Source organism: Myxine glutinosa, chromosome 1 (genome assembly GCF_964187855.1).
Source record: "Myxine glutinosa chromosome 1, kmMyxGlut1.1, whole genome shotgun sequence".
NCBI classification, from domain to species: domain Eukaryota; kingdom Metazoa; phylum Chordata; class Myxini; order Myxiniformes; family Myxinidae; genus Myxine; species Myxine glutinosa.
The window spans coordinates 147,593,253-147,608,514 of NC_136261.1; the positions used below are offsets into that span (position 1 = coordinate 147,593,253).

The window sequence follows — 15,262 nt, forward strand, 5'->3', positions numbered from 1 at the left end:
GTACTCAGTTCCCAATCCACTGGAATGCGGCCTTCTTTCACCGCCAGATTACAGATCTCTGTCATTCTCTTCACACCCCAACTTCCTGCTGCCTTCAACATATCTCCCACAACTCCCGTCGGCCCTCCCGCTTTTCTACTCTTCGTTGCTTTTATCGCTTCCTCAACTTCCTTCTCAGTTATCTTCTCTGCCGGTCCTAAAACTGGGTTACTCTCTATGTTGCCATCCCATTCATTCTCTGTATTCAACAGCATTTCCATATATCTTTCCCATCTTCCTTTAATTCCATCTGGGTCCACAACGATTTGTCCCACTTCATCCTTCAAGCAACTCACCCCCATCACATCACACCTCTCTTCCGCTATCTGCTTTGCAATCCTGAATACTGCTCTCTGACCCTCTTCCGAATCCAAGCGTTCTCCGAACATTTTCCTACATGCCTCCTGCGCCTTTGCTACCTCTTTCTTTGCAGCCTTATAACTTTCATGCTCTGCTGTTTCTGCTCCTGTACCCTTCGCCTTCTGCCACTCCTTGAACTTCTTCCTCTTCTCGTCAATCCTCTTTCCAACTTCATCATCCCACCACCATGTTTCCGAGTGCCTCGGTGGTCCTTTTGTCCATCCACATACCTCACCAACGGCTCCCAACAGACTAGCTTTCATTGACATCCAACCACTTTCAAACTCAACCACATCATCCTCGACCCTACTCAACCTCTCAGCCTCAGCAGTTATGCACACCATAACCGAATTTCGAAAATGCTCTTCTCTTCCTTATGTACAAACCCTGAGCATTACAATAACATAACTCAACATCCACATCCCCTGATACAACATGTATCTTGTATCAAAATTTAAATTGCGCAGGAAATTGACGAAATACCGACAATGGCCTATTTGTTCTCCGAGATACCATGGGATCCGTGACGACAATAACCTAAATTATTAAATAAATCACCAACTGCCAGCCTTGAGCCTGGATGTATGTGATCCATGGGCATGGGTGATGTGTGCATGTTGTTCTGTGCTGTGCTAATGGCATATTGACTCGTTTTCATTCAAACGGGTGAAGCCCGGTGTTGGCTTAATGGTTAAAGTGTCTGGCGTAAGATCTTAGGGTCTTGAGTTTGAGCCCGTTTGTTCGGTAAATAACATCAGGTGGGTTGACTCAGCCTATCATCGTTCCAAAGTCTGCAAAATGAGTACCAGCTTACTGGAAATAGGGGCACTGCAACAGGAGCACGGCTGCACTCCCAGCAACAATGCAATGAGCAGCCGCAGGCTGCATACAAAATAATAATTATAATAGGTGTGGGACTTGTTCAGTGTAAACGAGCAATCTGTGCAATTTCAATCCCCATCCAAATACCCTCTCCCCCATCCCAAAATCCATCCGAAGCACATACATTGACGAGCACCCTGCCTGCGAAACACCGGGATGACAGTTAATCGATGGGTCGGGATTCAAACCCAGGACAGACAGCTTTGAGGCAAGTGTGCGTACCTCAAGGTAAGTTAGACCGACCTGCCATCCTCATCCCAAAATACTTCAAATTTTTTTTGAGGTTTTAAAGAAGGGAGGGGTGGGGGGGAGGGGCAGAGGTGAGTGGAGGATCCTATGTGAAGGGCAATGTCTTGTCTGTCATGTATCACCTCGTCGTTTTCCTTCTCTCCATTTCTATTTCCTTTCCCTTCCCTTTATCCCCTACCTGCATATCTCTTCTTTTAACATCACCTGTCTCTTTCACGCTCCCTACACCTGTGGCCTCACCACCACCACCAACACATGCCACACATCTTGGAGAGCACTGTTTTATATAAAGGACACTGGGAAGGGACTCAGCACAGACTAGATAGGCTGAAATGCCTTCGCTGTATGTAAATGCAGTGTGTTATCCACAGTCATCCAAAGGACAGCATGCTCCAAGATGCAGCCCCTTTTTGCCTTGTACCAGGACAGCAATTGTATTCAGATTCAACCACAGGGAAATCATTTCAACAACAGACAACTCGTAGGAGCTCAAATTGAATTATGCCAATAAACATCGAATTTAGCTATCCTGGCATCTCCAGCCGACAAAATCCAGGCTTCCTTAGGAATTGACCATGTGAGCACGGACTGGGTTCACTTCAATGTACCATGCAAGTACTAATTGGGCTCGATGCTGTTGCGGGATCGGACGGGATCAGATGCATTCAAGCTGATAATCCATCAGCAAAAGGTCTATGTGGCAATTATTTCACCGCAGCAGTCAATTTTACGATGCAAGCTGTTTTTCCTATGAAGATCAGTCCAGCCTTTTTATTGTGACAAACCGATAAACATTCTTCAATCCCAATTCCTCAATCGTTTTACATCATGCCTCCGTGCCCTGTATTATCCGTGCCAACTTTTAAAAAGAAAGTAAATAAATACACTTTAAGGAGAAAGCAAAGTGGTGAATGTACCCTGGCCTTGAGAGAGCAACTGGCCGAAAAGAAGAAATTATGGAATCGATGCAACCAAGGAGTATTTCTCATAGGTTGTAGAATCGCTGGACTTGCGTCTGCACTAATCCAGTCCGTATTTCAGTTGTAGATCCTCCCCCACTGCTTCAACCAGATCTTTAGTTCTGCTTCTTTCAAACCATCGGGATGTCTTCCTTTCAAAGTCACGTTTGGAAACATGATGTGACACTCACGTGACAGGCAAAAGAGAATGCTTCAATTTTAACTAGGCGGCTCATCACACAGGTTCCCACAATGCATCGTGTGCGATGCAAAATATACACCCCCAATTTCAACGCTAAACGTGCATTTTGTACAAGGTGTGCACTGTGCAGGTATGTAAATAAGTGGTCCATAAAAATGTCATGGAGCAGAACTTCAAGATGTATGGATGCAGTCCAATTAATTTATTGCAGGCAAGTGTGGAATACAAGTTGGCCAAGAAGGAAATCACAAAATAGAGAACAGCCAAGCAATGAAATGCAAGGCTGGTGATAAGCGGGTTTTTGGAATGCAATTCTTTGCCGACATAGAGTTTCACTTGTGCAATGTCCAAAAAACAATTATTGGATAAAATAGCGACACCATCATAATAATAATCATGATAATAATAACATCGTGCTTACTTTACAACCACCTCGTTGAAATAAGCCATATGAAACACAGGCTAACTTTTTGTTTGGACAATTTTGTATAGTTATTAAAGTTAAAATAAACAGTAACAATGTAGAGACAACAAATAAGAAAAAAAAAAAGAAAAAAAAAAAGGCAGGTCCACTGCCACAATTCTTCCACTGCAATAATTCTGTTCAGACCGTGCCAGTCTCCATCAGTGTTGCATCACCAGAGATACCAACTGCCCTGTCACTAGTGGCAGCTTCTGGCACGATATGATGCACCACTTGGTGGTCCCAGCCAGCCGATGTTAAACTGCCTGGCTTTGATGGGTGCCAGTCAAGGCCACGGACGTGATCAAGATGGCATTTGCTCTCATAACTGTGGTATGAATGGGTGGAAGATGGGAGACAAGTCACAATATTGCCTTTTTCATAAGGCACACAAAAATAAATATTAGAATGTCCAAAATAATCAAAGACTTAAATCAAGAAGCCAAATAACTTAGGAAATTAAATAAACAAAAAACAAAAAACAATACCGTTCAGAAACCATCCAATTACACAAGGGCCCGTGAAAAGTCTTACATTACTAAACGAACAGAGAATTCCCACTCATTCAGTTATTCACATTATCAACTATTGCAACCCATTTCCAACCCTTCACATGCTCTGTCAGTCAAAGATTAGAGACTTTTCACATCAGTCAGTATTTAGCAAAAGCAGACCGTTTCTCGGAAGTATTGTTCAAAACAGTTACAGCTGTTGATGAGTACTACCACCACATATCAAGCGACCTAACAAGTGACGTAATCTCAGAAAATGACTCATCTGAGAGGGTAGAATAGTGTTTTCATCTATCTATAATTCCAGTAATCTCTGTATGTCTGTGTGTTTGTCTGTGTGTTTGTCGTTTGTCTGTGACCGCTGTTTCTCGACAACCACGGGTCCGATATACTTGAAACTTGCCAGGTATATTGCTGGGGACCCGAGGATGTGCCTTTTCAAGGTTTCATATTAATCGGAGAAGTAGTTACCGAGCTATGGCGATTTCTTTACCAAACTCCGCAAGCCGTTCGCTTTGGACCAAACCATTTCATGTAAATAGAGGGGGGGGATTGTCACCGTACTCGCAAGCCGTTCGCTTTGGCTTTGCGAATGGACCAAACCATTTCATGTAAATAGAGGGGGGGGGGATATAATTTTAGATATATATATAGTACGGGCATGCCCTAGTAGTATAAATAAATAAATGTGTGTGTATATATATATATATATATATACATATATATATATATATATATATATATATACAGAGACTTGGCATTTAATATGGAATTTTTTTTTGTGGAGGTGAACTTACTTTTCAAGATGACTTAGAACCAAAAGTTCATTGGAATTATGTTGAAATTATTCTAGACTAGCAGAAGTACCCGGCATTGCCGGGCGGGGGAGGGGAGGGAAGGAGGAAGGGGAGGGGAGGGGAACAGGGGGGAGGGGAGGAGAGGGGGGAGGGGAGAGGGAGGGGGGGAAGGGGAGGGGGGAAGGGGAGGGGGGAGGGGGAGGGGGAGGGGGGTGGGGAAGGGGTAGGACAGAAAGGAAGGGGTAGGGGGGAAAGGGAGGAGCATGGGGGAAAGGGAGGGGGAGGGGGATGGGGAAGGGGTAGTGCAGAAAGGAAGGGGTGGGGGTGAAGGGAGGGGCATGGGGGCAAGGGAGGGGGAGGGGAGGGGGGAAGGGGAGAGGGTAGGGTGGAGGGAGAAGGGAAGGGGGAGGGGGGAATGGGAGGGGGAGCGGGAGGGAGGGGGAGGAGGGAAGGGGAGGGGGGAGGGGGAGGGGAAGGGGGAAGGGGAGGGGAGGGGGAGGGGGGATGGGGGATGGGGGGAGTGGAGTGGGGGGAGGGGAGGGGAATGGGGGGGGGAGGGGAGGAGAGGGGGAGGGGAGTGGGGGGAGGGGAGGGGAATGGAGGGGAGGGGAGGAGAGGGGGGGAGGGGAGGGGAGGGGGGTGGGGGAGGGGGGAGGGGGAGTGGAGGGGGAGGGGGAGGGGAGGGGGGGAGGGGAGGGGGGGAGGGGAGGGGGGAGGGGAGGGGAGGAGAGGGGGAGGGGGAGGTATGGGAGGGGGAGAGGAGTGGGAGGGTGGGGGGAGGGGGGAGGGGAGGAGAGGGGGGAGGATGGGAGGGGGAGAGGAGTGGCAGTGGGGGGAGGAGGGGAGGTGGAGGGGGAGGGGGGAGGGCGAGGGGTGTGGGGGAGGTGGAGGGGGAGGGGAGGGGGTTGGGAAGGGGTAGGACAGAAAGGAAGGGGTAGGGGGGAAAGGGAGGAGCATGGGGGAAAGGGAGGGGGAGGGGGATGGGGAGGGCAGAAAGGAAGGGGTAGGGGTGAAGGGAGGGGCATGGGGGCAAGGGAGGGGGAGGGGACGGGGAGAGGAGGGGAGGGGGGAAGGGGAGAGGATAGGGTGGAGGGAGAAGGGAGGGGGAAGGGTAGGGGGAGGGGGAGGGGGGAAAGGGAGGGGGAGCGGGAGGGAGGGGGAGGAGGGAAGGGGAGGGGGGAGGGTGGGCTTCATGCACTTGTCTGCGCACTCGGATGCGGCCATCTTGACGATAGACCAGAAATCTAGACTCGTCACTGAAGGTCACGTGATTCCAGTGTCCTGGCTGCCATTGACGGTGCTCTCTGGCCCACTGCAATCGGTGCTGGCTGTGTTGTCTGGTCAGGCGTGCCTTTCTCAGGGAACGCCTGGCACGATAGCCTGCTTGAACCAGTCGTTGGTTGACTAGCCTTCTGGATACAGGCACATTTGTCAGTTGCTGCCACTCAGCCCTAATCCGATTAGCTGACTTGGTTTGGGTACGGCCATTGCAGACTAACCGGTGCAGCTGGCGATCATCTCTCCTTGTGGTTCTGTGTGGACGTCCTGGCCTCGGTATTGGAGTCGGGACACCCCTCTGAGCATTTCGTTTCAGGATCTGACACCTGACCTTAAGTGATGCCATACTGCCGAGCAATAGCACGCTGTTTCATGCCAGAATTTCGTAAAGCCACCACTCCATGACAAACAGCATTGTCAAGTTGACGGACCATCTCCAGAGGAAGCGGCAATAACTTTTGTAGACGTGCAGCAGTTGTTTTCCACTAATACAGAACGCAACAACCCTTATATACCCGATGGTGAAGCCAATCGTCAAATGTACCTGTCCTTACATTTTGTCACGCTACCTGTGATATAATCCTGTTATTGACTTCTTGCTGCGAAAGACAATCAGTGACATGGTTCTTTCAACAAAGACATCACCAAAGGGTAAAATAAACTCACCAGATTGATATACTGAGTTCAGAAAGTAAACCCAAGTCAAGAAAAAAAAAGAATTCCATATTAAATGCCAAGTCTGAATATATATATATATATATATATATATATATATATATATATTATATATATATATATATATATATATATGTATATATATATATACAGTGGAACCTTGACTTACGAGTGCCCCAACTTACGAGTTTTTCGAGATACGAGCCGTCGCTCCGGCAGTTTATTGCTTTGAGATGCGAGCCGAGATCCGAGTTACGAGCTTTCGCCACCCGGTCACGTGGTTATCTTGCCGTTCAAGTACGTATCTCTGTCGTATAGCGCTGCATTTTTTTTTTCGCATTTTGGTTATTTCGAGTTCACGCCGCCAGGTAGGTTCTGGTCACGTGGTTATCTTGCCGTTCAAGTACGTATCTCTGTCGTATAGCGATGCATTTTAGTTTTCGCATTTTGGTTATTTCGAGTTTACGCCGCCAGGTAGGTTCTGCTCACGTGGTTATCTTGCCGTTCAAGTACAGTACGTATCTCTGTCGTATAGCGATGCATTTTAGTTTTTGCATTTTGGTTATTTCGGAAAATTTCATGTTCATGTCGAACATTTCATGTTCATGTTCATGTTTTCATGTTCATGCCATGCCAGGCCACAACTTGTTCAGAGTGCCGGCGATAGCTCGCCTTCTCTTTGTGGAAAACACGGTGAGATCCTTAACATCCAACAACTAATGGGACGCAAACGGGGCGCCCAGTTTAGCGGTACACACATTGATGAATCACCCTGCCTGTGATTCACCCATGACAGGTTATAGCTGGGTCGGGATTCAAACCCAGGCTGGACAGTTTAGACTTTAGAGTCAAGTGTGCGTACCTCCAGTCCAGGCCATCCTGCCAACTTGTATGCTGCATACAGGTGAAATATAAAGCGCGAGATATTTTTATATATACTGTATATTAAAAAAAAATTGGTGTGGTTTTTGGCGGGCTGGAACGGATTAATAGCATTTCAATGCATTTCAATGGGGAAATTTGATTTGAGATACGAGCAATTTGAGTTACGAGCTCGGTCACGGAACGAATTAAACTCGTAAGTCAAGGTTCCACTGTATATATATATATATATATATATATATATATATATATATATATATATGTATAGTTACGGATCTCAGAGACGGCACTCCCTTTAGCAAGGGGGGGGGGGGGGGTTAATCCCCTTGGCCTGTTAAGCTGGCCGTCTCTAGTCCTGGTACTTGTAACACTCTTTTGCGGGGTGAAATTGGTCAGGGTTATTGGTCAAGGTGTTCTCCCGAATACTTTTACCAATCCCTCCGCAAAACAGGGAGACAAGTAGCGCTCGAACCACGGACAAGATGGTAATTGCCGAGCAGTTTAGCAACCCGCAGCTCGAGCCGTTAACAAAAGACTAACCCGATTTATAAAGCAGTTGGCCAAATCGTGCCACAGGTACTCAATTGGAGATAGGGCGAAAGCGATCAGGGGAAAGAAGAAACCAAAGGTAAGAAATAAGACATTTATTAATTATGTACACCAAAACCAAAGAAGAAGAAACGAAAGTAATATACAGTGAAGAAGAAGAAGAAGAAGAAGAAGAGGACAAAGGGCAGCCTTAAGCAGTCTTATATTATTCCCCACGACAAACAAACAGACTAACACGACAGGGAATGGCAGGCAGGAAGGACTGGAAGAAGGAGAATGGTCCAGGTGGGACAGCAGGGCTGGCAGGTTCGGCAAAGGCACAGCAAGGAGGTCCGCTCCAGGTCCACGCTCCGGGCTGGAAGCGAACAGCCAGCGGCAGCTTCACGTTTTCGGTTTCACACACGGTCGGACAATGTCAATTGACTACTGCATTGTTGTCGCCGTCACGGACCCACTCTTCTGCCTCACGATCCAGCGGTATGCTCGCCTGGTACCTCCCTCATCTGCCGGATCACGTCTCTCTCAAGCAGTCCCTCGCAGCCGCTTTTATTGCTCGTGTTGGAATCAAGCCGCCGGCTCTGATGACACGCCTACCGGTTGGCTCACCGCGGCGCTGGTTGGTCGGTAAGGGCTTGCTGACTCCACCTCTGATGACGAGCCGACGTGCCACACCTTGTTCTGGTGGCCCCACCCCCTTCTTCCTCGGCTTCAGACCGCATGGCTTATGGCGGCGTGGTGCCAGTAAAGAGCCCAGTGCAATGGCGGCGAACGCTGCTGGCAAACGAGGTACCACAATTTGAGGGAGAGTGAAATGGACGGAATGGGACCTATCTTATTTGATTAATGCAACGCAGATTCAACTATTGGGAACAGGTCCTTAACTGAAACACACAATAATGAAATAACTACAGAGAGGTCCTATGGTTCGCTACGTGTTGTACATGGACTAACTAGGGTGCGATCATTAACAAGCCAATTGATGGGGATATTTACAGGGGAACATTTACAAGGGAAACATTTACTAAAATTTACTAGTGAAGGTTCTAAAAACCGTAACAATATCTATATATACATATATATATATATATATATATATATATATATATATATATATATATACAGTGAAACCTTGACTTACGAGTGCACCAACTTACGAGTTTTCCGAGATACGAGCCGTCGCTCGGGCGGTTTATTGCTTTGAGATGCGAGCCGAGATCTGAGTTACGAGCTTACGCCACCCGCCACCAAGTGGGTTCCGGTCACGTGGTTATCTTGCCGTGCAAGCAGCTCTGCCGTATATCGCTGCTGCTTCGTTTTCGCATTTTGGTTATTTTGGAGCTTACGCCACCCGCCACCAGGTGGGTTCCGGTCACGTGGTTATCTTGCCGTGCAAGCAGCTCTGCCGTATATCGCTGCTGCTTTGTTTTCGCATTTTGGTTATTTTGGAAAATTTCTTAGTTTTAACCATGGGTCCGAAGAAATTGAGTGCCAAGGGCAGTACTGAGAAGAAGAAGAGGATGATGTGCTTGGAAATAAACACGCAATCGTCGAAAAACATGAGCGAGGTGTGCGTGTTGTCGACTTGGCGAGGCAGTACGATCGTAGTACTTCTACGATATGTACGATTTTGAAGCAGAAGGAGTCGATAAAGGCTATAACGCCAGCCAAGGGCGTTACGATTATTTCAAAGCTCCGGACCTCTATCCATGAAGAGATGGAGAAGTTATTGTTTGTGTGGTTGACGGAGAAGCAGCTCGCAGGAGATACCGTGACCGAGAACATCATGTGTGAGAAGGCACGAGACATTTACGGGGATTTGGTGCAGCAGGCGGCGGGAACATCAACGGACAAGGCATCGGAAGTCATTCAAAGCCAGTCGGGGATGGTTTGATAATTTTAAGAAGAGGACCGGCATTCACTCTGTCATCAGGCATGGTGAGGCAGCAAGCTCGGATGTGAAGGCAGCTGAATATTTTATTATAACTTTTGCCGAACTGATAGAAGCCGAACGATACATCCCCCAGCAAATCTTCAACTGTGACGAGACAGGGCTCTTCTGGAAAAAGATGCCGAGGAGGACGTATATAACGGCAGAGGAGAAGAGCATGCCAGGCCACAACTTGTTCAGAGTGCCGGCGATAGCTCGCCTTCTCTTTGTGGAAAACACGGTGAGATCCTTAACATCCAACAACTAATGGGACGCAAACGGGGCGCCCAGTTTAGCGGTACACACATTGATGAATCACCCTGCCTGTGATTCACCCATGACAGGTTATAGCTGGGTCGGGATTCAAACCCAGGCTGGACAGTTTAGAGTCAAGTGTGCGTACCTCCAGTCCAGGCCATCCTGCCAACTTGTATGCTGCATACAGGTGAAATATAAAGCGCGATATATTTTTATATATACTGTATATTTCAAAAAAAATTGGTGTGGTTTTTGGCGGGCTGGAACGGATTAATAGCATTTCAATGCATTTTAATGGGGAAATTTAATTTGAGAAACGAGCAAATTGAGTTACGAGCTCGGTCACAGAATGAATTAAACTCGTAAGTCAAGGTTTCACTGTATATATATATATATATATATATATATATATATATATACATACTAGCTTGGCTCGGCTCGCTGCGCTCGCCTCACCAGGCGTCGTTACTGAGGAACAGGCTTATTTTAGCTGAGGCTAATGACTGGACCTGAGTTGCTGTGTTGTCATGATTTACACCAATCATAATACAAGCAATTACTTTGCACAAATGTATTTGTTGTTTGTGATATTACATTTTTATAGGCTATTTAGGTTGAAGATTTAGGTTGAATGTTTTTTTTTCAAGAAAGAACCCCTGAGCACACACAAAGGGGAGGGGAAGGTGCAGACTGGAAGTTTGGGACGATGACACCTCACCACCACGCAATTCAAAACACCTCACCACCAAGTAATTTAAAACACCTCACAGCCATAAAACACGTAATAAAAACACCTCACCACCACAAAATTAAAAACACCTCACCACCACGAAATTGAAAACACCTCACAGCCATAAAACACGTAATAAAAACACCTCACAGCCATAAAACACGTAATAAAAACACCTCACAGCCATAAAACACGTAATAAAAACACACCACCACGAAATTAAAAACACCTCAGCCATAAAACACGGAATAAAAACACCTCACAGCCATAAAACACGTAATAAAAATACCTCACCACCACGAAATTAAAAACACCTCACAGCCATAAAACACGTAATAAAAACACCTCACAGCCATAAAACACGTAATAAAAACACCCCACAGCCAGGAAACACGTAAAAAAACCACCTCACAGCCACAAAATTAAAAACACCTCACCACCAAGTAATTCAAAACACCTCACCACCACGTAATTCAAAACACCTCACCACCACGTAATTACAAATACCTCACCACCACGTAAATCAAAACACCTCACCACCATGTGATTTAAAAACACATCACCACCATGTCATTTAAAAACACCGCACCACCACATAATTCAAAATACCTCACCACCACGTGATTCAAAACCACAACAACGTTATTAAAAACACTTCACAACCACGGAAACAAAAGTTTGAGGGAGTCGTTAAGTGTCAACACAGACACTGCTTCTGCTTCTGCTTTCTCAACAATGGATGGAGGTCCTCAACGCCAAACAGGAAATTAGAGCTGTCTCCCTTGACATTTCACGTGCCTTCGATACGGTCTGGCACCCTGCTCTGCTCACCAAACTCTCCTCCTTTGGTATCCATGGAAATCTCCACGCATGGCTGGCGGACTTCCTCTCTGGTCGTAGTCAACGTGTGGCCCTGAATGGGTTTCTCTCATCTCCTCTTCCTGTTCAGGCTGGAGTTTCCCAAGGTAGTGTTCTGGGCCCTGTGCTTTTTCTGGTCTTCATCAATGATCTCTCTGACTCTCTTGAAAATCCTCTCTATCTCTTTGCTGATGACTCCACTCTCTGCCGCTCCATTCCTCATCCCTCAGATCGGCAGTCTGCAGCCTCCTCACTCTCTGCAGACCTGGACAAAATCACAGACTGGGCAAACAAATGGAACATGTCTTTCAATCCTGATAAATCTCACACTCTTACGATGTCTCTCCGAAAAGACCGACTGGAAAACCCTCCCATCCACTTTCTGAATAATCCTCTCCAAGAAGTTCTGTCACTCAAGCTTTTGGGTCTCACTATTTGCCATGATCTTTCCTGGGAAAACCACATTTCAAATCTGACCTCCAAAGCCAGTCGCCGACTGGGCATCCTCCGTCGTGCGAAGTCCTTCCTTGGCACACCTGAGCTCCTCACCACATACAAGGCTTTCATCCGCAGCTCTATGGAATACTGCTCTCCCCTCTGGTCTGGTGCTCCTGCCTCACACCTAGCCCATCTTCACGCTGTTGAAACCAAAGCGTTCAGAATCATTGGAATCTCCCGCGATGAAGCTAACTTCAAGGGCCTTTCACTCACTCACCGCAGGCAGGTTGGTGGTCTTTCCGTCCTCTACCGTCTCCTCTCTGGCCTTGCCCCCCCAGCCCTCTCTGGGCTCTGTCCCCCAAATATTCCTACAGGTCGCACAAGATCTGCCTGCAACCCTCTTATGGTTAAACTGCCAAAATCAAGACTTTCTGCTCACCTTCACTCCTTCATTCCTCTTTTCTCCCGCCTCTGGAACAAACTCCCACTCTCGTCAATCCCACTCCACCCTCCAGGTCTTTAAAACAGCTGTTCACCACCATCTCTTATCCTCCCCCATCCAAAACCTTGATCTTTTCTACCCCCGCGAATTTCGGTCCCCTTGTGTTTTATACCTCTCCCCCCCCCCTCCCCCCCTCCCCCTCCCACGCATCCTGCCCCCAAGCCCTCTCCCTCCCACACTTCTCCCTGCTCTCAAATGTTGTGGTTGTGTGCTTCCCTTTCTCTCCCCATCTTGTCTTCCGCTCCCTCTTTTTGTATATTTTGTTTGTCTGATTTGTTTTGTTTGTTTGTTTGTGAAATAAATGTTAACTCTTTCACGAGCCTCGATTCAGTATACAAACTGCCCAGATGTGTGGATATATAGATAAATGACTGTACCCGAGTTGCCGTTTTGTCATGGTTTGAACCAATCATAATTCAAACAATTATTTTGCACAAATGTATTTGTAATATACGTTATATCACATTTTATAAACAATTGAAGTTGGGAAAAAAAAATTTTCCCCAAAAATTCCCATAAAAAAAAAAAAATTGGAAATCTTTTCAAAAAAATACCCTTAGGACATACCGACGGCAGAGATATGTGCATACCAGAAGTTTGGTACGATTTCACAAAAGTTTGAGAAAGTAGTTCAGTGACAAGACAACACAGGACAGGACAGATGCTGCACAGATATATATATATATATATATATATATATATATATATATATATATATATATATATATATATATATATATATATATATATATATATAAATAATATATATATATATATATATATATATAATATATATATATACATATATATATATATATATATATAAATATATATATATACAGACTTGGCATTTAATATGGATTATTTTTTTTGTGGGGGTGAACTTACTTTTCAAGATGTCTTAGACCCAAAAGTTCATTGGAATTATGTTGAAATTATTCTAGATTTTGTTAATGTGACCTTTAAAAGAAACAAAAACCACATTTGACATTTCGAAGCAAATAAATTGATCCTTGAAAGTGATGTAAACTGATATCGAACTCAATTCATGGACAGTACTGTGTTAAACTTCTGTACGTTTTCCAGAAGTATCTCTTTATTTTGCACATTGGCCAAATTATTTTAAAACAAAAACAAAAGTTAAATTACGACTGGGATTACGGACAGTAAAATTACAGTTCAGTACTTCGTGTAACCCCCACGAGCATTCAGGAGAGCACGTACACGTCGAGGCATGCTGTTCACGAGATTTGCCAAGGTTTGGACAGGAATCGCTTGCCATGCAGTGACAATAGCCTGCTGCAGAGGTCGGCCGGCTGCTGGTCCAAGTGGTCGATTTGACGCGTTAATTCTGCCCACAAGTTCTCTATCGGATTCATATCCGGGGACATGGCAGGCCAGTCCATATGCTCCACACCATGGTCAGCAAGAAAGTGTTGGATCATGCGAGCACGATGAGGCCGTGCATTGTCATCTTGGAAGACAATGTTTCCTCGAAAGGCTGCACGAGCAAATGGAAGCAATGTTTCTTCCAGAATAGCCCTGTACTTAAACTGGTTCAGGTTTCAATTCAGAACAACCAGGTCAGTTTTGCCCCCTGCATGAAAAGCAGCCCAAACTGTCACCCCACCACCTCCAGCTTGGACTCTTGGCACTATACAATCTTTGTTGTAGGCTCCATGCACTTGTCTGCGCACTCGGACACCGCCATCTTGACGATAGATCAGAAATCTAGACTCGTCACTGAAGATCACGTGATTCCAGTGTCCTGGCTGCCATTGACGGTGCTCTCTGGCTCACTGCAATCGGCGCTGGCGGTGTTGTCTGGTCAGGCGTGGCTTTCTCAGGGGATGCCTGGCACGATAGCTTGCTTGAACCAGTCGTTGGTTGACTAGCCTTCTGGATACAGGCACATTTGTCAGTTGCTGCCACTCAGCCCAAAGCCGATTAGCTGACTTGGTACGGCCATTGCGGACTAACCGGTGCAGCTGGCGATCATCCCTCCTTGTGGTTCTGCGGGGACGTCCTGGCCTCGGTATTGGACTTGGGACACCCCTCTGAGCATTTCGTTTCAGGATCTTTGACACCTGACCTTGAGTGATGCCATACTGCCGAGCAATAGCACGCTGTTTCATGCCGTAATTTCGTAAAGCCACCACTCCATGACAAACAGCATTGTCGAGTTGACGGACCATCTCCAGAGGAAGCGGCAATAACTTTTGAAGACGTGCAGCAGTTGTTTTCCACTAATACAGAACGCAACAACCCTTATATACCCGATTGTGAAGCCAATCGTCAAATGTACCTGTGCTTACATTTTGTCACGCCACCTGTGATATAATCCTGTTATTGACTTCTTGCTGCGAAAGACAATCAGTGACATGGTTCTTTCAACAAAGACATCACCGAAGGGTAAAAGAAACTCACCAGATTGATATACTGAGTTCAGAAAGTAAACCCAAGTCAAGAAAAAAAAAAAAATTCCATATTAAATGCCAAGTCTGTATATATATATATATATATATATATATATATATATATATATATATATATATATATATATATATATATATATATATATATATATATGTGTGTGTCACGCTACCAGATTCTTGTACCAGATGCTCAAATTATGGATTTCGAGTTATACCTGCAGCATTAAAGTACCAACCCTGTACCTTCATAAAATAGCAGGGTTGGTC

The 15,262-nt window shown here is 45.9% G+C and overlaps 1 protein-coding gene across 2 annotated transcripts in view; it reads right to left on the reverse strand.

Annotated features, from left to right (window-relative positions):
* Window positions 1–2,863: 2,863 nt before the first annotated feature.
* Window positions 2,864–15,262, reverse strand: part of WDR77 (WD repeat domain 77) — a 118,922-nt gene continuing 106,523 nt past the window's right edge. For both annotated transcript variants that reach the window (XM_078777913.1, XM_078777916.1), the window contains exon 10: window positions 2,864–3,482. In XM_078777913.1, coding sequence (XP_078634039.1) covers window positions 3,296–3,482 — 187 coding nt within the window. In that variant the 3' untranslated portion in view covers window positions 2,864–3,295. The remainder of the gene's footprint in view (window positions 3,483–15,262) is intronic.